General features: G+C 45.7%; 1 protein-coding gene across 3 annotated transcripts in view; it reads right to left on the reverse strand.

The window, feature by feature from the left end:
* Nucleotides 1-3,588: 3,588 nt before the first annotated feature.
* Nucleotides 3,589-26,664, reverse strand: part of TMCC1 (transmembrane and coiled-coil domain family 1) — a 60,735-nt gene continuing 37,659 nt past the window's right edge. For all 3 annotated transcript variants that reach the window (XM_082289120.1, XM_082289121.1, XM_082289122.1), the window contains exons 2-4: nucleotides 14,191-15,125; nucleotides 7,669-7,804; nucleotides 3,589-4,732 (exon numbers count right to left, since the gene is read on the reverse strand). In XM_082289120.1, the coding sequence (XP_082145246.1) occupies nucleotides 4,418-4,732; nucleotides 7,669-7,804; nucleotides 14,191-15,125 (1,386 nt within the window). In that variant the 3' untranslated portion in view covers nucleotides 3,589-4,417. The remainder of the gene's footprint in view (nucleotides 4,733-7,668; nucleotides 7,805-14,190; nucleotides 15,126-26,664) is intronic.

Raw genomic sequence — 26,664 nt, forward strand, 5'->3', positions numbered from 1 at the left:
TTCTAAATATGCAGCTCACACACAGTGGGCCCTGAAATCCCTTAAGGACAAAGTCAACAGAAGCAAGGACCCTCCTCATCCAGGGCAGGTCACAAACCAGAGGTGGGAAAATACAGGACCGACTTCTGGTCCTTCCAAGACAGACACTTCTTGGGTAAGTCATCTCATCTGACTGCACCCACCTGAAAACTGAGTCACAGTGTGGCAGGGAGGGAGGCAGAGACACCATGATGCATTGAAGCCTGTGTGCCCACAGGGAGCCTGCCAGAGGCTGTCCCAGGCACAAGGGGGCTGGAAGGGATCAATGAGGATGAATGCAATGCTGCTGCTCCTCTCCTCCAACTGCAGAGACCAGACACTGACACCAGTTTATTCTTGTGCCCTGGTGGTGCATGGCTGAGTGTAGGATAAAGTCTGACAGTCAGAGATATGGAAAACTTGCTCACATTTTGAGCTCTTAGGGCTCAGCAGTTTTAACACACCCTTCTTTTTCTTCCTGACAGTGCCTCCCTCCCCCTGCCCTTTGGAAACATCCAAACTAGACCAATGTTAATAGCTGAGGTCTTTATTTAAAGTTTTTTATATACAGTAAAAGTGTCACAGATAAATCTGCGACAATCAGACAAGACAAATGTAAATCTCTCTCAACAATTAGCAGCTTAAGATCTATAAACTACAGTGTTACGTTCACAAGTGTCATTTCTGTACTTTTCAACCCGTGCAAGTGAGTTTTTCTGTTTATTTTTTTACACCTTTAAAACACACTTACAGCTAAGTCAATTGCCTACAACTATACCACCTGGCATACACAACACAGACACACAGGGTTTGTAACTCTTCAGCCACTTTCAGAATTCACTTAAAAACTGGCAAAACTACCCAATCTTGAACCCTTTGTAGCTTGGCTTTTGTTATAATGACTTTTTTTTTTTTTTTTAATTAAAAAAAATGTGTATTTTCAAGCTGACAGACAGTGCTTTCCTGTCCCAGTGTAACACATACACAAGTCAACAGTTCATCTGATCCCACCTAAGTACACATGGGATTGGAATAAACCAATAGAGTAACTGCTGGGAGCATGCTGAGTATCATTGAAAATAATGAGGCTGAGAAAAAAGAACTTTATAAAATTTTTTAAAGTAAATTTTTTTGCATCAAGATTTTCTTTCTTCTTTATATTGAAGGCAATGGGGGAAACAGATGAGGGTTCACTTGAACCCTCAAATGTTAACGAGGAGGTGCTGCTCTTGGAACTTACACAGTCCAGTATATTTTTCCCTTTTTAAGTGCCAAGGCAGTATGTGCTAAACACATCTAAGCAATTTCTGAATCACTTCAACTCCAAATACAAAATGTTTTGGGGAAACATTCGGCAACTCAGAGATGGTCACTGAAAGTTTTTATCTACAAAGGATGTTATTAAAGGTACTCACACACGCACTCACACCCACAGCGGAAACTGTCGTCTACATGTCATCCAGAAACACTCCATCAGGAAAGCAAACACAACCATGTACAAGGAAAGGGAGCTTTAAAGCTAGAATCACATTTCCAACAACATCATCATTAAGCTATCAGAAATCATCACAGACCTTCAAATTTGAAGAGGGAGGAAAACCCCAAAACGTTCTGCTAGTGCAAAAGGCAAAACACATGGCAGTTGTGTTAGGATATGAGAAGTGGATGCAGCATCATACATGACGTTACTGCAGACAACTTTCTGGAATGGAAGAAACCGTTGAGAGAGAAAGAGACAGACACTTTTTCCAGACCCATATATATATATGGCCTTCACCAAAGAGTTCTGAGATGTCAGTTTCTATTAAGCCTGCACCTTCTGGCAAACTAGCAAATGGTATTTACTGAATATGACAGAGTTGAGACAATAAATGAAATTAGGATATAAAGAAGAGGGACAAACACTTCCTTAAATACTACAGACAAGTGGCACTGAGTGTCCAGAGCCACTGGCTTTTAATTCCTTCCTGCTTTGACCACATAAAATTCCTTCCTGCTTTGACTACATATGCAATTCTAAGTGTGAACAAAACTGAGAAAAAGAGGTACAAAGGCTGGGTTTCAGAAAAAAAGGCAACAAAGCATTTCAGTTATGTGCCAAATAAGTTCTTACTGTTATTCACACATTTGTTTCTGACAAAACCTGCATAATGGGAAGCTGATAGTTAGCCAAGGAATGTGAGTCACTAGAGAAGAGCCTCACTGGAGCCAGGAAGGCAATGGCCACACACCTCTGCTCTGGCTGTGGCACTACAGAAAGCACAAGCAATTTTGGCTTGAATCAGCTGCAAATGGCAATCTGTGTTTTAATTAGGACAGGAGCAGTATAGTGCACATGGTGACAGAGAGGTGTGCTGGGATCCCTGGGGGAAGGGCACCTGAGTTTCCTGTGATTACAGAAGAAAAGAACCTTTGGAAGAAGAAAGATGGTTGGACAGTGGAGGGCTTGCCTCTGCTGGCAGTCAAAAAACACCAAGGTATTAACATTGTTTGAGGGAATTTCTCAGAACCTGGGACCTGAATCACAGCACAATGCCCATGTATGTGTGTGTGAGTGTGTGTATATACGATGTACATCTTTCATACATGCCTATGTATGATTTCAACTGGTTTAGGTCACTTGGGCAACACCTGGTTCCTAGAGGGAAGTTGATCCTGGAAGGAAGGAAAACAGTAAGACCTAACTAAATGCCATAAATGGTTTTGACAGAATCCTGGAGCTTTTTAGATTTCACGAAGACAAAAGATGACTCTTGGCACTTTTATGGTGAAAGGGACAGCAGTTAAAAACCAGCACAGAATAAACGCAGATTCCTCGGGGAATTCCTTGAGGGCTTCTTGCCTGTACCAACAGGTCACCAGCAATGGCACATTGCAAGGACTTGGGGTTACATTTGAAGCTGACATTTCCTTTACAGATTTGCAAAGGTGTCTGCACCAAGTGCTGGCCCCTGTGGCTGAAAAAGAGGATGGCACACCACAGACACACAAATGATCTTACCAGAGCCTGACAGGAGGAAAACTTTGGTTTCACTTTTCAGGTTTTTTTTTTTTTCAATTAGAGCTATTTTTGAGATAACCATTCTGTTAAGTGGACTGTTGAGTCAGTATTTCTTTCCTTAAAAGAACCTGTCTTTTCCCTAGGAAGAGATGAACAGAAATTCCTTGCTCTTATCCTGAGACCAGGAATGGGAGACGACATGCAAACAAAAAATATAAGCATACTATCCTTCACATCTGGAAAAAGAAAAAAAAGCCCTGCATGACAAAAAGGTGTGGAGAAGACAGATGTTTTCCATGATGCTGCATCTGCATGCTCAGGAGGACAGATAAATGGCATATGGACAGTACTGTGTTCGACAGGCTGACACTAGAAACTACTCTCTGCCCTCCTCAGAACTGCTTCAGGACAAGACGGCTCACAATTATTCACGCATTTCTTCATTTAAAAACATCACTTCTTTATTTGAAAGAAAAAAAAAGGAATGACCCTCCCAACCCCTTCCAAAAAAACCCCCAATAATAATAATAATAATTATAATTATAATAATAATAAAAAATCCTATTAGAAACAATAAGGAAGCACTGAGAGTTTGAGTATTACACTCTTCAAGTATGCTGTTCGGATTTTTTTTAAATCTGCGAATATACATATATTAAAAAAAACCTTAAAAGTGCGACCAAGGGCTTCTGCTTAAAGATAAGTATTTCAAGGACTACTTCAAAATACTGTAGCATGACTGTGCAGTTACTGTGTATGGCATGAGGCTTCCACTCCATACACTCAGCCAAGTTAGCCAGCCCTACAGAAAGTTACTGAAGTCAGGTTAGCACAAACGGCGAACCCAGATGCTGAGCTGGGAGAGGGATCCACACGTTGTTGTTTTTCTCTTGTTAAGGAAAGAAACCACTCAACGCATACACTTGGACATGGAATGTGAGCAGACTTCACAGTAAAAGTTTAGTGTTACAGGTTTGCTGTGGTACCATCGTTCAAGGCTGTGCACTAGATTGAGCTTTGCTCATCTTAAGCTAACCACGTTCTCTTCTTCCTGACAGGTTTAGTACAGTAGTTCAAGCCACAATTTTAAATTGCCCATTGGTATGCTCCAAATTTTTTTTTTTCATTTCTTTTGTACACTTTAAAGAATCTTAAGATTTGCATCCAAAGAGAACCATGCTACATAAAAATTATCCAGGATTCTCGCCAAAAGAGTTCTTGAATAAAATCTAAAAAATACTATTGCAATGCATCTTGCAGAGAAAAAACGTTATTCTAAATGTAAACAAATTCACTCAGACACTTTAAAACTTCAGCAGAGTAGTTGCTGACTAATCTTTGCCACACTTGCTCACCAAGAGCGCCAGGAGGGAGCGGCGCAGCCCATTCCTGCCGCCATCATCTGGGGGGAGACAAGAATCGTTCCAAGTAGCCAGTGATGGCATCCCAGTGCTTCCACAAAAAGGCAATGAAAACCACTATAAATAAAGTGCTGAACGTCCTATTGCGAGTCTTCATCAGGGGCACAACACAGTTGGCCACAGTGGAAACAAAGACGAGGAGGACAGCCATGACAGCCAGCAAGATGTTGATGAACTTCCCCAGTAGATTCCTGGCCGTGGCATTCTCCAGCCCCTCCAACTGCACCACTTGCTGCTGCTGCTGCTGCAGCTCCATCTTGGAGATGCGTGTCTGGCATGCTTCCAGTGCCTCCTGTAGACAAGAGCACATATTGGGTCACTGAAGTGCACAGCTGTGACCTCACCAACTGGGCCAAGCCAGGACCACCATCCCCACACCTCACACTGCTCATGCACTGAGCTCCTGCCCTGCAGCGGGAGCAGAGAAAGCAGTGCCACATCCCACGTCCAAGGTGAGCAGCCCCTTGCCGACTGGGCACTGCAGCCTGCAATACACCACAGCACCTCATCTGCACCCAGAAGGCTCGATGTGGACATGCCAGGCTGGGCAACCCCACAGCTTCTGCCCAGAAGGGGGAGCTACCCAGCCACGTGGTCACTTCAGCTTTGGTTCCAAGAGGCCACTGAGAGGACAAAGGTGCTGTGCCTAGCCAGAAATCTTCATCCTCCTCTGGGATGTGCATTCCCAGAATCTCAAATTCCAACACCTTCCTTGCAGTCACTTGTGCTTATCTGACCCCTCTGCAGAAAACTAGGCAACCTCGCAGAAAACTACATGAAAACGTAACTACCATCAAAATACAACAAAAATAACTACCAAAGGCTCAGCTGCGTTCTGCTTGCTTAGTGAGCTGTGAGCTCAGGAAAAGGTCTGAGGGGCACAAGGGCTGGGACTGCACAGCTACCATTGCAGGAGAAAGATCTATTGCAACAAGCTGTGGCACTGGCACAGCTCCAGCTCACAATGCGAGGGCTGGGGAAAGATGTTTAGAAGGGTAAGAAGCATGACGTTTATGGAACTGCCTACAGGTAGAGGCAAAATGAAAGGAGGTGGAAGGAGAAGACTACCCTGCACAAATCCACCTCTCTAATGGCCCACTGACTTAGGGGGAATTTTGTCAGACCTTTTCACCAGGTTGAACCCCAGCTGGACCAACCCAACCTGCTCTAAAACATCGGTGACATGCAACACGGGGCTAGGGAGAAGGAGAGAGGTTTTCAGGCAGTTAACACAAAGAGAGATTTCTGCTCTTGAAGATACAAAGTCACAATATTTCCGGTAATCTTCCCTCAGAGTCACCTTTTTCAGACACATATACCAACTGCAAATATGATATACAAGTCTGCAGCAGTCTTTCCCAGACTGATCACCAAAAAAGGAACCACGACTGTTCCTCTGCAACATCAGCCCATGTTCTTAAATAGTTTTTCATACAACAAAATTTAACACTTCCTTTTTCCCCAGCACTGCTGAGGAATAGGCTGTCCCAACTTTCAAGTTTACACTAAAAGCATTGAATCATAAAGTGAAGATTAAAAAAAGCTGTTGAGAAATCCCCACTTCAATTCAATCTTCCTGCCATCTGAATTTAGAAAGGAGAACAAAACCTAACGGTTGTAACACGCCCCCAGAGGAGAACCTCCTGTTTACACTGCCAGGGGCCATTGTACCACTGTCCACAGACACTGATTAAATTTAACTTCGAGGTCATTGTCACCTGTTACCTTTCTCATTGCATCATGTCTGTGGAGGTCAATGAAACATGAGGGCTTCTCCTTGGTTAAGACCCCTGAAAGCACAGGGCAGAATTGCTGAGCTGCCCCCAACAGCAATGACCAGGAAGAACGTTTGATGCAACAGGAGTTGCAGCTGGATCCACAGGTGTGTGAACAGCACAGCCTGCTTGGTCTCCAGAGGAAATCACCTGTCTCAAACACCTCAGGAAGAAAAAGGAAAGAACTCTTCCTACAATCTCTGCTCACACTACAAATATCTCCCATCAGCAATCAGAACTGAGATGTCTGTTAAAACTAGCACAGCAAGTACTTAAAATGGACAAGAGACTTGTTTCTGAATAGGCCTTTCTCTGTAAGGGTCAGCAGTTGCTTTGCTTTGTAGAAGGGCCTCCAACTTCAAGACCTCCGTTTCACAGCTTTCTTTACATACTAAAAGTAACTTTTCTTTTAAAAACACCTCTATGGCAGCTGGTGTGGGGTCAGTAGCTCTGACCAAGGAAGCTGTGACTGGTCTGGAGAGATGGTCCTAAAAGAGATCATCTTCCCGACGCCCCGTGTCTTCCCTCAGCTGCTAGCTGGAGGGCCTGTGCAGAAGCTGTCAGCTCTTCAGTGATTGTCAGCTCGTGATTTCAGCTCAGCTCTGCAGGGCAGCCTCCAGGCCAGACCAGGGAGAGAGACGAGAGGCCCATACAGCTGTTCTGCACGAGGGAGCTTTATTAGTCCAGCGAAGGGGAGGCCAGGGACAAACATCTCTCCGTCTCGCAGGGGCAGAGGGCTAGCTTTATAGGGATACAGGGGGCGGGTATCAGAGGGTGAGGGCCAATGGGTTACAAAGGATCTGCATAGGGTCTCCCAGAGAATTCTGGGTTTGTCTTCTCGCCGTAACTGAAGAGTAGTTCCCTTTCCAGGGGAGTTCTGCTGGGAGGTTTAGGCACTCTCCTTATCTCAGCAGACGTCCCTCCAGGGCGGGGGCTGGGCATACCCCACACACCTCCTTATTTCTTCAAAGCCAACAGAAATAATTGTTTCCTGACTGAATGCAGGGAACACACAAAGCCATTTTTCCTTAGATGTATTACAGACCACTGCTGTAAAATTAGTGACACAGAACTACACCCCAGGGCCCATATACTGGGAGCACTACTGTAAAAAAAGTGTTTGGGTCATGGCCCACTGAGTCTCTAATACAAAGGCCTGCACAAAGAGTGGGCTTAGGCTCCTCCCCTGCTACAACTGATTTACAAACTCTGCTCCAGCTGAGAAGCAGGTTCCCCTCTGTGTGGGCCACAGCCCTGCTTTACAGAGGAGGTTACCTGGAGAGATACCTGAGGGTCAGAGATGGAGTAAGGACCTTTTGGAATGCAGCAGTTTAGCAATAAAGCTACAAGGATTAAAATCAAATACTGAAGCGCAGGCGTACTTCAAAAGTGAATGAGTTCCTGAAGGGAGCAGGCAGAGGGCAGGACTTGGGTCCTTGTTTCTGTCACCCACCTGGATGTCCCGGGCTCGCTCGTAAGACTGATAGGCAATCTTTTCCTCCATGCTGGCCAGCTCCTGTTTTAAATTGAGGATCTCGTTCTGGTGGAGCTCAGTGAGGTCATTTAACTGCTCTTCAAGTCTTTCACATCTAGAAATGACAACACATGGTACAATGGCTTTAATGAGAAGAGGACGGCAAAATGACACCAGTGACAACCAAGCAATGAACACCATGGCCTGTGTACTGAAACCAGCATGGCTGCCTCAGCCAGCACACAGCATGCTCTAGCACTAATACCCTCTTGCTGGGAATAAGTCCTTTCTATCAGGTCAACTCTGTGATCCTAACCTGGAGAAAACATAAAATTACATGGTAACTGTCAAGTGATGCAAGAAATGGAGGACAGAATGAGAATAGAGTAAGGTATTCCCCAAACTTCTGTGTAAACCAATCAGCTCCCTTCTAATACCATAAGCTCTTAAGCATTTAAGCATCTACACTTGGAACAGTAATGGGCATAAAAATGACAAGGAAATGACATGTGACTGATGCCTCAGAGAACATGCTGTTACTGTCTGATCTCTGCATGAAGTCACATGGATCTTTGACTTGTTTTTCCTTTATCTCCCACGAATGACACAACTTAACAAGCAAATACCATCATATTAATTGTAAGAAGGACACATGAATCACTAACCTGCAGGCTTATTTTTCAGTTTGCTCCTGGTGAATGGACATGGGGTAGTCCTGAGGAAGAGGGTTGCTCAAAAAAAACTGAGTTACAACAACTCTGAGAGATACAGTTTTGCTTCTCCCTAAGAGAGTTTTAAATTAACTTAAATGATAGTTCTGATGGTAACAAAGGTATGGGCACAGCTATGGTGGCCACTGGGCTTTTCCCACTCTGATTTCCACTGTCTACTCGTTGTAACAGATGGAAAAAAGCTTACCACACAGCCCTTATCATCTGAATCTTGATACTAATAACCAAGAAATTTCTAAGGAGTTAACCACAGAGATAATGCCTTGTTTAAATTTTGGTTTTCTTCTGACTCCACCTGAATTAAATTCCTACAAAAAACCCACAACATTAATAAGCACTATTTATCGAGAATGAAGAATTTAATTGCAACTTCTGAAACAAAGACACAAATCCTGCTCCTCGTTGTTTTCAAGATTTTTTTTTTTGGTGTTTCAGAATCTGAAGTCAAAAGCTAGCCTTTAAAAACAGTCTTGGGGTTTTGCTTTTAACAGACAGGTATGAAGAGAATTTTCATTTATGTTTCCCAAGGCAATATTACTTTAAAGAAAGGAGGAGTCAGACACAGCATGACAATTTGCAGCAGTAAAACACATGTGGTCAACCAGCAGTGAGACCAAGAAAACTGCCAGCCAACATGGCTCAGCCCAGAAAGGTGCCAGAAGAGCTGTGCAACTGTGCCAGGACACACCAGAGAAATGGTTTCCCAAGACTGACAAGGGAATGGCCACGTGAAGACTGGCTAATGAAGAAGGAGCCCAGATAATTAATACTGTCCTTTGTTCCCAACAACTTAAACCAACAACAACTTGCCAACAACGAAAAAATCACAACTAAACCTACTCCAAGCTCCAAAGGCAGCATCAATTACTTGAAATATATTCAGTTTGTTCACATATTACAAAATTGTCCAATGAGTTTACTACACAACAAGAAACGTAAGCATTTCTGAAAATAGCATGATTGTGTTTTTTAACCTCCTCTCACATAAACGCCTTTTATAAAGCAGCTGTTGCCAAGCAGCTTAAATCCTATTCTCTAACAAAAAACAATTGTATTTTAGTAACTTCAAAACTACCTCAATCTACAGGAAACATAAGGAAACCCTGCAAATCCGTATAGTTATGAGTTTAAACAGAACATGATTAGCAGAAGGGTTGGCTCCAATCTTCCTGGCCTGAAGACTGCAGAAGAACCAGCTTGTTCCCAACCCACACTTCACTCCCTGCTCAACCCCAGAACAGAGGCAGTTTGCATCCAAGAACCACCTGCGCTTCCAGAACTCACTGTGTCAGGCAACTGCTATAACTGGGTTATTTTAAAAAACGCACCCCTGTCCCCACTAACCTACCCTGACTTATTTTTGAAATGACACAGCCTCCATTCAGCTTCTTTTCACTTCTTGTCCCAATATCTACAATTTAGAAAATTAATTTTTTCCTGCTGCTTTCTATTGGTGTTCAAATTTAAAAAGCAAGGAGGGGTTTATGTGACTTAGAGGGCCCAAAACCAGGGTTTCCCTGTTGAAAGCTGGTTTGCATTTAAGTGGGAGTATTAAAGAAATAAAAGGGATAGGCCACCTGTCAAAAGGGTTAAGATGAAATACATCCCTCTAACTCATGAGTGCCAGGGTCTACTGAACAAACTAAACTTGTCTGTGATATAGCAGTGCCCTGAATAATCAAATCCCACTTCATGTCATGTATGGAAAGCTACTCTTTGGAGTTCAAGAACTACTTTTTTACTAGTTAAAATGTGACATTTCTCCTTAAAAAAACAAGCTCCAGCCCAGAAACTTCTCTGTGCAGCAGACCAATGCTGCCCGTCACAAGTATCACAAAGATCATCAGAGCTGTTCCTATGGACACAGCAAATCGCTGGGATGCTTCATTTCAAATAGCCATGTTGGAATTCCACATGTTTTCTGAGGCTCACTGTGTGGGAATTGGGAAAGTGGTCTGAAAAAGGCTCAGAAACACAACTATGACCATCTCATTTGTAAAAAGTGGTTTAAAGGCATTTTAAAGTAATAGCTGCAAAATACACAGCTAATACAGCATATGGAAAGGAAAAAAAAAGACATGTGATCTGCACTCAGTGCTATGGTGAGTAAAGAAACTCTGACCAAACTAATGCTACAAAGACCTCTGCAGTAGACTGTGAGTTTAGTACCTGTCTTCAGATGCCTCTCAAGATGGACCTTTTTCTTTTTATAGCTATGTCATACAAACTTTGATGTAATCTTTATTTGTCACTAAATACATCTTTATGCTACTGAACGCACTGCTTCCAATAGTGGAGTAAACAGCTAAAACAAGTAGTTATTTGTAGTATGCTCCAAGTCTTCTATCTAGAGGATACATGAAGGACAGAGCTTGCTCCCGACAGGGAGCATGAGCTGCTTACAACACCAACACACATCCCTGTACTTCCAGCTCTGAGACTCCCTGGAAGGAGGACAGACAGCTTTGCAGGGATGTTTTGGTGCTGTCCTGGCTGAGTGAGCACCAACTTGGCCCAACACGTTGCCTCTGCTGCCCAGCCACACTCCAGAACAGCCTTGCCAACCCACCCAGACCTCAGAGGTTTAGCTCCTTTGATCTATTTTAAAACACATCATGAGGACAGACTGGAATGAGACAATTAGACTACATCAAAACCCAAATGGAAGAACTAGTGACCAGCCTTTTGGCTGAAGGATTTCTTCTGACAGGAGCATGGGAGACCTAAATGGCCTTTCCAAGGCTGTCAAGCTTGGGAAGAAACCCAAACCCTTACACTGATCACACTCCAAATATGTGAGCTTATGATTTTGCCATGTACAAACAGGGTCCTAAAAGGACACACAAGATGAAAATACTCAGCAGGAACTTTATTTCAGTCTCAATAGCACAGAAAGTCCCTGCTCGTATCAGTAAACAAGTGCCACCTTCCAATGATGAGATAAGCAACAAGCCATTTCAGCGCCTGCTCCTGGTGCAGAAGAAAACAATGACAGTCAAGGTGCCGTCAGACTCTTCCTTCCTCAGTGGCTCAGCCCCAGCGGAGCAGAGCGGTGCTCCAGGGCCAGCACAGCCCACCCTGGCCTCTTGCCATGCTGCTGCCAAGCCTGCACTGGGGCAGGAGAACTGGAGCAACTGGACAACTGAGTCCCTGCCTCAGAGATGGTTAGCAAACCAGCAGCCACACGGAGTGATAGACAAGATTTGGAGGCAGGGACAGGGGAAGGAGGAGATGAAGGAGATAATGGAAAACCTGTGAGGCAAGCCATGGCTGATAAACAGAAACTGCACAGACACAGAGGGGAAAAGAAGATCAGAACGTGCAAAACAGTAGATGATCTAAGAAAGAGGAAATGGACAAAGACCAGGTGAGAAAATGTCATGGCACGTGCCTTGTTCCAGGTACAATGCAAACACTCAGTGTCACCCGACAAGCAAAAGGCTTCTCCAAAAATGTCTTTTTTTTAAGCTCTAACTCAACTCTGTGTTTGTTTTTGAAAGCTTCCCATAAACAGAGCAGCATTAGGAAGTATTTACAGCTTTTAAAGCCAGTTTTGATTAATCTGAATCTCCAGCCTCCCAGCATCAAACCACAACCTCCTTTCCCTTCTTTCAGTCTTTTTCTGAAGGGAGCTGAGGAGCAAGAGGGGTTCCAGTTGGGGAACAGGTGCCACCCCTCCCTGCCAAGGCAGCAGCACCCTCTGCCCTTGGACATATCACATCACCTTCCACTTCTAGGGTGATGTTGGCTTTTATCATCGCGATGGTTCAAAATACAGAAGCTATAAAAACAAGAATCTGCATTTGATTAACCCACGAGCTCTTGCTGATCATGCAGTTACCCACACAGACAAGGGCACTGAGTGTAGTTTAACTGGTCCTCTTTAAAGGCCACACCTTTAATTAATTTGCATCAACATTCCAAATGACAGGTCAAAATTACTGTCTTAAGCTTTTGTAAGCCAGATGCAGATTCTCCCCGCTTTTCACTCCAGGCTGCCTTGGCTAGTGCTTGGGGTCTGGGCTGACCTCAGGGGAGTGCTCCGCAAAGGTTAGCAACACATGACAGATATGACTTCATGGTGTGCTAGTATGGGACCCACATGAACCTTGCCCAGAGGTGTTGGGCAGTAGCCAGCTCGTTTAGCTGACAACACACATCAGTCCCCAAGGTCTGCTATTGTACTTTCAGGCACTCCATCAGCTGTGCCGTGCTTGCATATAGCATTCCACCATGAATGGCTGCTGCTGTATGTGTGAAACAACAACCTACACAGCAACAGACAACAGCACCTCTCTGCTGCAGAGCAGAAGATCCAGCTCCATGTTGCTTTGGGATGTGACTTGATGACACTGAGGCACTGGGAACCAAAGCTGCTGTGCTGGGTGCTGGTTTCAGTCAAACTGCTGATTGTTGCAAAGCGGGATTAGAAAGTGGTGCTGGTCTGGCTTTGTTTGCCCAAGTTCTGCAAAGCACACAGAAAGCCTGCTGTCTCTACCAGATCGTAGCAGGCTAGCCTTTTCCAGAGTTTTTCCAATGATTTGGCATCAGCATGTCTAAAGAGCTGTAGGGCAACCCCATGTTACACTGCACAAACCAGTGCAGCAAGTGGCACAGGGCACTTCAGCAAGTCTGTCCACGCCTCCAGCAGCTCTGCTGTGTCTTCCAGGTTGTGTTTCACATCCTGGTGAAGTCATGAAGGCCATAAAGAACCTCATGACAACAGCCTGCTGTCCTTCACCAGAATGAGGGCTTGGGCCTTGCATTTATTATTTAAAGTTTAAGAACCCTGTTGACTTAGACTATACTGTCTTGGATGCCTGCAGAAGGGCAGCTAGTAACTCTTCCCTTCGGAGCCTGGGGTAAAGCCCTTGCTCCCAGCATGTGAGGAGGAGGATGTTAGGTGTTCTGCTGGACAGCACAGGGCAGCCTGCCAAGAGCCTCTCCCACCCAGCAAGGAAAGGGAAGTATTCCCTCAGCACCTCTCCATGGGCAGCTTTCCTCAGCAGGGCGGTGGGGGCAGCCTGGCAGGCTGCCTTCCTGAAGCCACTGTCACCTCTCCCCTGTGACTTCATCAGGGATCAGCAGTACTGCAACAACTGTTCCACCTTTCCATTCTTTCCAGTGAGGGGAAGGCTGATGGAAACATGGGTTACCTGCTTCCAGAGCCCTATAATCTCCACGACAAGAGCACTGTCAGTATCTGACATTTAATTCAACTTCATTTCCCTGAGTGCTACCACTGTGGGCTGAGCAGAGAAGGGAAGGGATATCTTAGTTTTGGCACATGGGCAAGATCATGTCTTTTTAGAGAACCTGAAGAAAGCTGGAATGTTTCTTTCTCTGCTAGACATGGATCTGAGTGTTGGAGAAGGCAAAGTCAAGTCATGTCCACATTAGTTCATTTGCCTTGACCCAGACCTCTTCAGGATTTTTGCAGGGCAAAGCACTGTCTGATAACAGGAATTGCATCAATGTACTCCTGGGTTTGGGACACCTTATTAGACCTCTTTGGCTTGACTTTTTATCTTGAAAACACTTTGAAATAAACCTTTTTCCTTATTATCTCTTTCTTGTACAGAGAGGGAGATGAGCAGCAAGACAGCAATATTTATAAAAGGCAAAACGGGGAGGGAAAAGTCCTGAGAAGACCACAGAACTATCCATTTGACTCAGGTTGCTGGGAACAGCCTGCTGAGCACTACCACCCCAACTCTGGTGCTCTGCAATTACAGCATTGGATTGTGAAATGAAATATCACAGCACATACCTGTATCGCTCCTCCTGCAGGGTCTGCATTATCAGCGTGTAATCCCTCTGGTAGCGAACCTTAAGGTCCTCAAATGATTCTTCCAGTCTTGCCTGTGTCTCTCGAATTTCTTGAATCTCATGCAGTATTGCATCAAACCCTGAGCTCTGCATATCCAGAGTGTTTGTTTTGGAGCTGGAAGCTCCCACAGGGCCCCCTGTTGTGCTGTTGGCTCCCACTGAGCCTGATGTGGCACTGGAGCAATCCTCTTCACTGCCATATTTTGGGCTTGACTGAAAGTTCTGAATAACACCTAGAGCCTTGCCTCCTGTTCCATCTTCCTGGCCTTCTTCTAAGGAGTCTTTCAGATTAGCAATGTTGTCTGCACTCCCAAATTTGTTCCTTATGAGGGAGGCAATCTCCCGGGGTTTGGAAACCACAGCTCCTGCTGCTGAATGTGTGGCCTGGGAGAAACTGGAAAGCCCACCTTTTACACTGTCTACCACTCCCTCACTGAAGCCAGTGACTTTTGCTCCAACATCTTTCAAACCCTGATGCATATCCCTGAAGACATCCTTTGGCTGCCGAGGGATCCCATTCTGTTCAATCTCTCGCAGCTTTCGATGGTAATGTTCCAGTTTCTTCTGCAGCTGCAAGATGGTCTGGGCTGACTTTTGATTTTTCTTCTCAAACACTTGCTTAATGCGGGCACTCTGCTGCTTGTCTGCATTGTTGGCCAATTTCAGGTACTCTGCCACGTTGTCATCACGAGCTGTTTGCTCAATTTTGATCTGCTCTGTCAACTTCAGTATCTTCTGCTGCAGGTGTGTGATGGCCACTTTTGTCCGCTGCGGATCTGGGGTCCCGTCAACAGAGTCCGCATTGATGCTGCCATCAGTGCTGGAGGCCACGGCACTGGAGGTCTGCGCCAAGCTGCTGACTTCCAATCGCTCAATCTAAGCACAGAGAGAGAGAAACATGAGTGCTAATCAGCAGCTTCACCAACAGAAAGCCTTTCCTTCTTTATGTCAACCAACTAGGCAAATTGTAATTCTGAATTGTAATTCTGAAAAAAATGCACCTTTTTTCAGCTGCCCAGGGGGCAGTATAAATCAAGAGAGCTTCATGTATTCTACAGATATCTAGTAAAAGTTGAGAAAAAAGCAAAATCCCTCATACTTGACTCCACTGAATGGCCTCAAACAATTCAAAACTCAAGCACAAATGTGCAACAGAGCACCTGAGCTTGGGAGACCGAGCACTCTGAGATGTCAGTACAAGGGTAGGGGCTCAACTAGCTAGAGAGTGAAGAGACCGAGAAGGTAATTGAGAGCAGAAGCCACACGGTTCAAGTGTACAGTACAGCACACCCGAGTCATTCCTAGTGTTTCACCTGTTTGAACAGCAGCAACAGCGAAACCTACCACGAAACCGATCTACTACGGTCAGTGATTTTAACAGAAAAACGGAGCCTGATAGGCACCCGCATGCATGTCTCGCCGCGGCAACCCCTGCGAGCAGGTGTCTCCGAGCGAGAGGAAAATAGCGAGTTTCAAAGGACAAATTCCACTTATGGCCAAAAAACCTAAATTAAACGCTGTTTCAGCGCAATCCAACCCGCCAAGTACCCGCCGCGAAGCCGGGAAGAACCGGGCAGGCAGGCGCGGCCGCACCGGCCGCTCCTGACCTGGGCATTCCTGCCCGGAGCCCACACGAGGCTCCGAACCCGGCCAGCCCCGGGTCGGGGCCACAGTGGGTCCTCCGGCGGAGGAACGCCCGCGGGCCGCCCCTGCCGGCCCGGGTCCCCGCCGTACCTTGTCCCGGCGGGGCAGCAGCGCCCGCTCTCCGTGCATGGCTCCCGCCGGCCGCCCGCTGCCCGTGCATGGCCGCGCGCCCGCCGCGCCTGCCCGCCCGGCCCGGCCCCGGCACGGCCCGGCCCCGGCACGGCCCGGCCCCGGCACGGCCCGGCCCCGGCACGGCCCGGCCCCGGCACGGCCCGGCCCCGGCACGGCCCGGCCCCGGCACGGCCCGGCCCCGGCACGGCCCGGCCCCGGCACGGCCCGGCCCCGGCACGGCCCGGCCCCGCCCGCCCCCTCGCGGCAGGGAGGCCTCTCCGGGCCGGGGAGCCACGGAGCCTCAGCCACATGCGTCCCGCAGGGAATCTCCATTAATGAGTTTTAAACCGAACGCGTCTTCTGAATCCCGCGGCCCCCGTCCCGGCGCGAAGCTCGTGAGCTGCCGTGACTGCTGCCCGCACGCTCCGCTCCCGCGGCTCGGCGGGGACCGGCCGGCAGCTCCCCGGGTCGTTCCACTGGAACAGTTGCCAGCTGACCCACACCTACTGCCCAGACACAGAACCACGTCCGTGTTTGTGAATATGCGCTTTACAAAACAAAAAATGCTGCTACAGTTAACTGTACCCTCTCTCTCGATTCATCATTCCATGTTTAATGCAAAAAACCCCGGCAATACTGGCCGGCGCCGGGGATCAGACAGACTCCTTCCCATAACCCTAAGGTTCTCTGTTCACTGTCCCATCAACAGGAAAACCAGACACCTGAGAAAGAAACTGATTCATTTTCTAGAGGAGTTCAGCTGCTGGAAACCATAGAATATAATTTCTCGGTCTGTTGTGACTCCTGAAATATCAACTGCTCTCTTAAGAGGGTTTAGCTGTAGAAACCCTGGAGCTCTGGATAGATAAATGGAAAATTGGTGCCAAGAATTAATATTAATCAGCAGGACCAACACTATGCATGGTATCAGTACTGCACAGAGAACATGCTGTCTCTCTGAGATGTAGGGACATGCATTTGGAAGTAATACACATTTGTAAAGATACCTCTTCTTGGAATTTGTAATTTCATTAAGATTTTTCCAGGGCTGTCTGATCAGATTTCTCCCTGTGGCCTAAACGAACACAAACACCCTGCCTGTGAAGAGCATGCCTGGCCTGGGAGCATTAGCCAGCACCCATGGCACAGCTGGTCTGTGCCTCACCCACAGACCAGCTCTGCCAACCAGCTGCCACCCCAAGAGCAGCAGAGCACAGTGTGTCTGTGCAGTACACCAAGACAATCTTATTACTGTTAACTGTTGAGAAACCAAGGGCTTTCTCAAAAGAACACTGTCAATCCATTCGTAACAATCTCTACCTCCTCCAGAGCAAGGACATTTTAGTATTAATGGCAGATGAAGAAAACCAGAAAGATCCACAGTTTTGATACAAAACTTTCACCAATTAATTTGGTAGAACTTATTTTTTCTTTTTCATAATTGATTTTCTTCTAGGCAGTGGTAAGGGTGAGTGAGTGTGGACTGACCTGGTGTCCCAGAACCAAACAACTGCTTATCACCAGTTTTTCTGCAGCCCACAGGCTCTGAGCTGAGAACTGCACAGATCAGTGTCATAGAACTACTGGGGCTTCCACATTACTTTGCAGGAAAGAGTGTCTATCAGCTTAATTTACTCCAGGTTTAGCCTAATTAGTGCATGTGTATGGATAACTACTGTAAATTACACTAGTAGTATACTCTTCCTTTCATGACACAAGTTTTGTGAGACAAAAATTTGGTAGAAACTCTCTCTTCCCCCCTTCTAAAGTCAGTTGACTTCAGCAAATCTGCCCAGGTTATCTCCCTACACCTGTGGTAAAAAATGAACTAGAACAGCAGTAATAGAATAAACCATGTTGGGATAATTGCTTTATAATTATCAGCTGTGTGGATATTATTCTGAAATAACAGAAAGGTTCTTTCCAACTTAAAAGAAAAAGGCTGTGCAAAGTGCAGTTCTGGAACAGAACAGAGATAATTTAAGTACTTTGTCCATATCGACAAGGCTTTGTAAAGGGAAGACTCAGCACAAACTGGGTCCCAGGGAAATGCTGATGACATACTACTGAATTTGAGATGATGGTCAATCTGTCCTGGAAAGATGCTGGTAAATTAAATACTATAATGATCAATGCTTGGATAAGAATAGGGGTTACAATTCAATAGTCAATCTCCCTTGCGATACAGTTTTCCACTATATTGACAGTCCAGATTGAAGGGAGCTGCGTGCCCTCCCACCAGGAGGTACACTGAGAACTGCTTTGGCACTATGCCACAAACCAGATGAAATCATGTGAGGGCCTTATGCTTTCTCTCTCTCAAGATCTTACCAAATTCTCAGCACTGTTAATGCTCTCAGGCTTTCCCTCCTGTACAAGCTTTCCAATGTCTATTCTGCAGCACACGGCCCAAAAAAACACCTCATGATTCTGCTTTTTGGTGCTGTTGAAGATTAAACACAGCAGTTCCTTTAAAGATATTTCGCCCTTTTAAAACTTCTCCAGTAAAAGCATATACTGGTCATTCACCAAGGAGATGGACTGCTGCTTTTAAACACTCAGGACAGCTGGCATAAACAAACAGCAGCTTTCAGAGCAAGCCTGCTGCAAGAGAGCAACTCCTGCTTCCTCCTCCCTTGACTGGAGCTTCACATGTGTGACTGAAAATTGTGCTACTTAAAATAAACACATACAGGGCAAAGTGAGACAGGGGAGCTCAGAGTGAGACTGCACAGCCCCAGAAGGGAGCTAAGAGCACCTGAGGTGCCTGGGTTAATCACCTTCCCAGTGACTGCACACCTGACTGGTAGCTAAAACTAACCATGAAAACATTCAGAAGTTGTTTTGCTTCCTTTTCCCTGTGCCAAAGACAATACAGTCACACAGGCAGAAACTCTATGAGACTCAGAACCATAGGTTTTAGACTTCCTGTTTGGAAACACCACTCATTAACAGCATCGTTAGTGCATGGCAGGTGCAGGGATGGGCACGGGGACTTGGCCAACGCCTCCGCACTAGGTGGACAGATGGTCTCCAGCCTCAGGCAGGCAGAGGAGCAGAGACTCAAAATCTCTGATGATAGTTACAAGGCAGTTGGTTTGTTAGTAAGTAAGATCTCTAATTAACACCTTACCGGAAATACAAATCACAAGGGAGGAAAAAACCCCATCATTCTTTGTGCCTGACCACATCTGCAGAGTAACAGCCCCCCCGTCTCCACTTCATTGGATCTGCATTAAAACACCTAAGCGTACATTTGAATAAACACACACAGAATCCCTGGCAGGTACAATGAAGAGATACTTAAAGATCACTAATTACTATAAGGTACCCATAACATATTAGATTAAATGCCATCAACAGCCACAAGTCACTTCCCTGCATGCCACCTGCAGCACATGACTCTTGAAACACATGGGTCAAGGTGGCACCAGCCCCACTGTCCCATGAGCAGTCAGTGTCCTGTTCCTCTGGATCCAACACAGTCACTGTATATGGCACAACTTACCACAGGTTCCAAAGGAAACAAAAAAGTGTCACAAAGCCCCCTGCCTCACCCACTTGGGTGATGTAATAAGCTCTTTATGATCCACAGCTGATTGAGAGTTAAGAGTCTGTTTTTCTAATGCTTTGCTTTTTAAAGGTTGTTGCTGCATCACAGGTCAGTTGGAGTTGGAAGGGACCTCTGGAGTTCCCCTGGTCCAACTCCCTGCTCAGGCAGGGTCATTAAGAGCCAGCTGCCCAGGACCATGTCCAGAGAGCCTTTGACTATCTCCCAGACCAGAGGTTCCACATCCTACATTTGTGGATCTGTCTGTAACAGAAAGTTGGATCTGTCTGCTGCAACACTGCCACATATCTGATACCACCAATGCTATGGATCACTATTTATTTCCAGTTGCATATTTATATGATTGCAAATCCTGTGTAACAGCATATGTAAGGGAGAACATTTCTGTTCATTCATCTCTCATTATTAAATACAGACAGAAGATCTAAATACTGCTGCACTGAACCACCCCTAGAGACAACTGCCCACTCACATGTGGTTTCATCCACCTTCCCTCAGCAAGTGCTCAGGGTGCATACACACTCCTGCTCTGCAAAACATCTTCCTTGGCTTGACCGTCAAGAAAAAGAAAATGGAAAAACAAAGAACAGGTCCAGTGTGATTCCTTGTGACACACTACAGTTATCCTGCAAAACTGTACTAACCAATTGAATCTTGGAAGCTGCAGCAGCTTTGCTTTTTAACAGGCTCCAGCTACTCACCCACAGAAACCTATGGTCATCCTTGACAGCAACTGTTCTGAGCTGTCTCTAGCGTGCTCCTAAATCTAAATCCAAATCAAACCTGGCTAAGGAAAGCACACAAACAGATGGACAGTTCAAGGAAGTCTTGCTGTGTGTTTTTCACAGCACAGCTCATTGTTTAGATTATAACGGGGATTTCTGAAAGTTATACAGCCTTTGCCTACGGTCAATTAACCCTCAAAATGGTGGGAAGATCACCCTGGCTATGGGGAAAAAAAAAAACAGTGAGAAAACAAAAAATGAAAAATTACTCTGAAAAATATCCAAGAAAAAATTCCAGTACAGTACCTTTGCCTGCCTCACACAACAGCTTGAGCAGGGAACCAACACTGTAACACCAAGAGGAAATGGCTTTACACCTTACTCATGGTAGTTAAACAGTCATGAGTGATGATTGCTGCAACTCGAGTGCGCTGATGGTACATCTGCCAACCCAGAGCCCCATAGGCCCTGCTCTGCAGAGAGGGGAGAGGGCAGGTCCCTGCCCTGGACAGAAGGGCTGTGGGCAACCACAAAGGAGCAACATTTCACACATCTGCATGCAGTTGGGCATTTTCCTTATTTTGGGGCATCCAAGCCAAGCAGCTCCCTGCCTAACCCTGTACGGGCACAGCCTGGGGACAGCAGCTGCCTCTGGAGCCAAGGTGAGAGCTCAGTGGGAACCAAATGATAAGGTGCTTGGGGATGTTCTTACTACCTTCCCAAATGTGGTTCACCATCAGGCCCAAGCCACTCTGAACAGTGGACAGCAGAAGCACCACCAGAGGGAAAGGTGACCTGGGACTGCTTCACTTGGCATTGGGGCCAAGAGCAGCATCCCCCAAGCAATGGCACAAAGCACACAAACAAACCCTCAACCACAATTTGAGATTTGGTAAAGCCAGCTGCAGGGTGACTTGCCCATGGCCTTGTACCTAACTCGATATGAAATGGAGGTGTGACTACATGTGCCACATCAAGTGCCAGAAACAGTTTAGCTTTAAAGCAGCCAGCTGTCTTTTCCTCAGAGCTGTTAGCAGCAGAAATTCTTCCCAAAGTAGACCAGTATTCAGCTGCAGCCCTCACTGGTGTCGGGGGCAATGATGGAAGATCCTGCTGCTGTACCATACTTGCTGTACCAGAGACAGCTTCTGTAATAACCAACACTACACATCCCACAGGGGAGCTCCAGCAAATTCTCGTGAGGGCAGGCCAATTGCTGGTCACAGATGCTTCCCTCACAGCATCTTGCTGTCAGTGCAGGGGAGCCCAGTGGGCTCCACATGTTCCCCCTGCTTGACTCCACCTGCCCAGGGCCCCCTGCCTCTTGGGAAGCAAATGTTTCACTTACTACCTGGTTAAGAGGTAGCTGAAGCTACAAAGCTGACCTCCACCTTTCCCACCTGTGGTTCAGACACGTGCATCTCTGCTGCCTACCAGCCCAGAGGCAAGGAACACTGCACAAGCTATTCCCTCAAGCAGGAATGGGACATGCAGGACCAGGCACCAGCTTGGCCCACAAGTACTTATTGACATCCCGGAGACAGAACAGACAGACACGATGCAGTGTAACATCCCCCTTAAGAGGTTGTCTACGGCCCCTTTAATTCCTTTTATAAACAGAATTGCTGCCAAAGACACCACCTTCTTGACCTCAAACTTCTGAAATCTTGAGAAAAGATATTTTTGAGCACAAAAGAAGTATGGCTTGATGACCCAATTCAGTAATGGTTTCCTAAAGCTACAGAGTCAAGCACAAAATCATCGGTGTTGATTGAATAAACAGGGCAACACTGAGGGTGAGGCAAGTTCAAGGGAATGGATACAACAATCTGATTGGAAAAATAGGAAAGAACTGAATTATACACAAGAGCTCGTAGGAGGTGATAAGGGATGACACAGCAAAAGATACAGCCAAAATAACATCCATGGATGTTTATTTTAGCAGCTTCTGATTTCTAATCAAGGGGGGTGTGCCAATCAGGCCAGAAGTTACAACAATAAGGATAGGAAATGAGGTAAAGCTGAGCAAAAGTTAAGTATAGGAACCAGCAGAAGAGGGCGGATTAAGAAACAAGTTTATACAAGCTTGTATGAGAAAGTGACTACGTAAAATGATGTATGGTTTTTGTTTGGTTCTGATTTATCTCACCCTGTTTTCCCCAGTGTTTGAGTCACATCTCATTACCTGAGAGACAAAATTTTTGTTAACACTTCCCAGAGAGTAAAGCGGTTTTGGTTTTTTCTGCTTCAAGCTGCTATCTGATGAATAGAGATTATTATTGCATGATATATATTAATTTGCAAAGAACAGAGTTTAATTTTATGGTTGCAAGCTAACTTTGACTTGCAAAGCATTGGAACAAACTGGGTCTGAAGTCTGGAAGAACAAATGCCTCTGTGTGATCCTTCTGCACAGAACAGCCCTGTGCGAGAGCAAGGATTCTCCCTTTTTTCAGGGGATGCTTCTCTGCTGAGGTTTAATATGCACATCCCTCCAAGTGTTTAATCTAAAGGACTCCAGCAGCTGTACTTCTACACTTACTTCATTTCTTTATTTTTAGCTGCAGTATTTTCTGCAGGTGTAACACAGAATGTGACCATAACCAAAATTCCTCCTTGAAGTTTATCCAATCAACAGTTCATACAATATTAAGTATTTCAAAGCAACAGGATTCATGCTTCCTGTGAATATATTGCTTTGTCATTCCCATAGAGTATTTATTAACATTTTGTCTCCTTATTTGAAGCCCTTCTAGTACAACACACACGTAGTACCAGCTAAGATCACAGTTGTCACAGGTACGCAGTATAGCTGCTTCAGACTCCTGCTTTGTTCAAAAGCAGCATGTTTGCCCCAAGTGCTGCCAGTGCTCCTGCATTAGCACCAACTAAACCTCTAAGGTTGCTCCAAGTGGCAAACTCAGCTTGTCAAGAACAAGAAGCACTATGATCAAGGGCAGTCCCTTCAGCCCATGAACATGCCCTCCTCAGGGCTGCTGGCACGTGGCACGGGTGCCTTCGGAAACCTGGAAGAGAACACTGAGCAATGAGACATCAGAGAGGAAGACACATTCAAGGGATGATGAACACCCAGCAGAGTCAGGCAACAGAGCACCTGTCTGGAAATCCACAGGGAACACTGAATTAGGCAAATCCTGAAATCACTATGCTGCTTTCAGTATTCTTGCAAAAGCCAAGAATCCTCATTGAGAACTCCATTTAGAGACAGCCCTCAGTGCAGCATCTCCTCAACACATGGTGGAAAGCTGCTCAGGCTACCCTGACCTGGCCTAGAGAGCACAGAACATGGTATTCTGTGCTTATTACTCCTCTCTTCAGCTCTCAAGAGGTGATGCAGTAGCCTGATGTTAGGTGTGTCAAGATGCAAAGCATGCAGTTCTATCAACCCGGGATGTGGAACATCTGTAACCCCCCAGGCTTTCCTACTGCTCTGTACCACCACAGTCTGTACCTCTGCAACTCAGCAACAGGCATTTCTCCAGAGAACCACCTGTGTGTCACTTTTATTATGAAGACTAATGAATGCAGTGAAACAAAGTACACATATAGAAGATACTATTTTCCTTTGGGAAAATCTGTGAGTTAATTAAATAAATGCATTAGACATACATGTTTCAAACACAACAGGAATATTATGCAACCTCTCAACCATGTCTTCTGCAGACTGTAACAGACCCCCAGGTAAACCTTCAGCTATGGCAAAAAAACAGTTTGGACCTCAGATTTCTTTTTTCTTCAAACACTGGACCACAGTGCATGGGAGAGCTAACTGCAACAATTCAAAGAGAAATAGCTTCTATTTTGCCTTGCAGATCAGAGCATCAAAGACCTCACTGTCTCTCTTCAGTATTTAATAAATGGGGGAGGAGGGGAAGATCCCCTGTTTACTGTTAGAAGTAAACACCGTTTACTGTTAACTCAGACTGAAAAAAGGCAGTGCTGAGCTACACAGCCCAATGAAACCGAAGAAAAATACTTAATCATTTCTGAAGGTCACTGGCTCTATGGGAAGCAGCACATTCACTCTTTTTTTACCTGGAGAAGAATATGGTTCTGCAGTTTGTTTACTATTTCCTGAAAATACATTTTGCACAGCTAAAAGCAGCAAAACAAGAGGTCACATTAAAAAAGCTACCAATGCAAATACTTCTCTCTGACACTGGGCTGCATCTGCATCTCCCACCTCTTTCATCACTCACTATATCATACAAACCAAACCCCAAAACAAAACAAAAACAGAAAATCCCAATAAGCAGCACCACATTTGATCTTGTTTAGGGATTGCAACACTCACTCAGACAGGAGCCTATTCATACTTCCCAGCTTCAAAAGCAAAGAAAAGCTGTATTAAAAAAAACAACCACTGAAATTCAACAGCAGTGCCCCGAGGAAAAATGCAGTGCTTCCAAGGCTGATGCACAAAACGAGGTCAAGTTCTACCGGAGATTTAAATGAAACAGCCAAACATGACAGCTACAACTGTTCCAGTGATGCCCCACAAGCTCCTCACCTTCGTGGGCTCGCAGAAGTCCCTTTCACAGCACACGCAGGTACAGCAGCACCACATAAACATCACCGTGCAGCCATGGGCAGCCCCGGCCGGAGCGCTGGGCACTGCCCGGGCAGCACCGCGGCCATCGGCCGGCCGGAGCGCTGGCTGTGCTGCCGGAGCGCCACTGCCGGACGAGCATGGCTGCGTGCCGGCCCGGGCTGAGCACCGCTCCTCGGTGGGGAGCTCTGCTCCAGGCTCGGAGCAGGACCAGGACACGGGATTTAAAGCTACAGGGCTTCCCAGGCGCTGTGCAATGCCTGACACTATTTTTAAAACCATACCTTTGAGCCAGAAAAATAGTTCAGGATAAAAGACAACCAAATCAGGAGCAGATCAATAGAGTCAAAGTGACACAGTTGCTCCTCAGCAACACAACATAACAGACCTGGGAGCAAAGGTCAAGCAGAATTGACACTGGAGATTCAAAGATGCACAGCAGGACATAAATCCACCTATAAACTATAAGCTCTAATTACAGCAGTGCTGAAACACTGCTATTTAATATTCACTGAACAAAATTTTCAGATTATTAGCGTGATCTCTTGGAAGGCTGAAGCTCTAATTAGAAGTAATTGTTACAGGAGGACTCCAATACACAACAGAGCCAGCACAGCACTGTAACCACAGACTACTCTGGGGCAAGAAGAAACCTCAGAACCTCTTATCCCCTACCCTCAACTTCTTTGTCAAAGAAAACGTGTTTTACTATCATATTTAGAAGAGGTAAAGCAAAGGCTCATCACCCTGTTTGACAGCTCTGACCCATAGCACCTTAGGCTACCTAGCCCCACTCCTTCAGACTCCTTTTTAAAAAGCCACCCTCACCCATGGCTACTTCTCCCCTTGCTCTTCTTTGTCTCACTGATATTCCCCGTTTGTAGCAAGTGTTATCACTCATCCAGGACAGAGACAAGATGATCCAAAGACAAGCCATATTTAATCTGAGTTTGGGATCTTCAGAACCATTGTAATTCAGAGTATGCAAGGTGCTCCCAAGGCTGAAACACCAGGAACTGCCAAACCTGACAGGAATGGAGTAACCTTTTAGGAGCTCCCTGCTGCATGAATCCTGCAGCATGTCTGCCACCAGCATCAATACAAGGACTGAACTTTCCCTTTTTAATTTATGTCTGTCCCTTTGAGGCAATGACTCTTTGAGGCTCTGACAGACGTCACAGTGCTAGGCTTTGGTAGGTTTGCATTTTTCTTAAATAATTTTCTTCACTTGCAGTAATGCACAGGTAATGTGAAGAAATTCTGCACTGAAACGTTAATTCATAAAATATAAACTTCAGCAATGTAACAGAGGAGAAACTCCTGACTGACTCAAGTCCCAGGTAATCTGGAAGAAAATATTCCTACGTGCAAAATTCAGTTTTCCTTAGGAAAAGAGAGACGTAAGAGCAATTAAAACCCAAAAATGTGTTCTGTAGGAACCAAAATTAGAGGAAGAACAGCTGAAAACCCATTGTCTCAAATTATATTGGTATGTCAGGTGGCACTTCTGAAAAAGCATTATGATGAAATGGCAAGTACATTGTACAGGCCATTTAGAACAGGAACTGAGAATGAAAACACTGCACAGAGCAGGAGAGGTAATGTCTGATTCATGAAGGAGACAAGCCATGCTGGTGTGGAGATGTTAAATGATAAAGCCCTAAAAGCATTTTTGTGGTCATTTCTGTGATGTCAGAGAACAGGACATGAAGGACAATAGAGGAGGGAAAAGGCAAGAGGAAGGTGGATTTCAGAACAGCCTGTGGTGCAATTCTGCGACTGGCTCAACCGCAG

The sequence above is a fragment of the Coloeus monedula genome (assembly GCF_965178545.1).
Source record: "Coloeus monedula genome assembly, chromosome: 11".
NCBI classification, from domain to species: domain Eukaryota; kingdom Metazoa; phylum Chordata; class Aves; order Passeriformes; family Corvidae; genus Coloeus; species Coloeus monedula.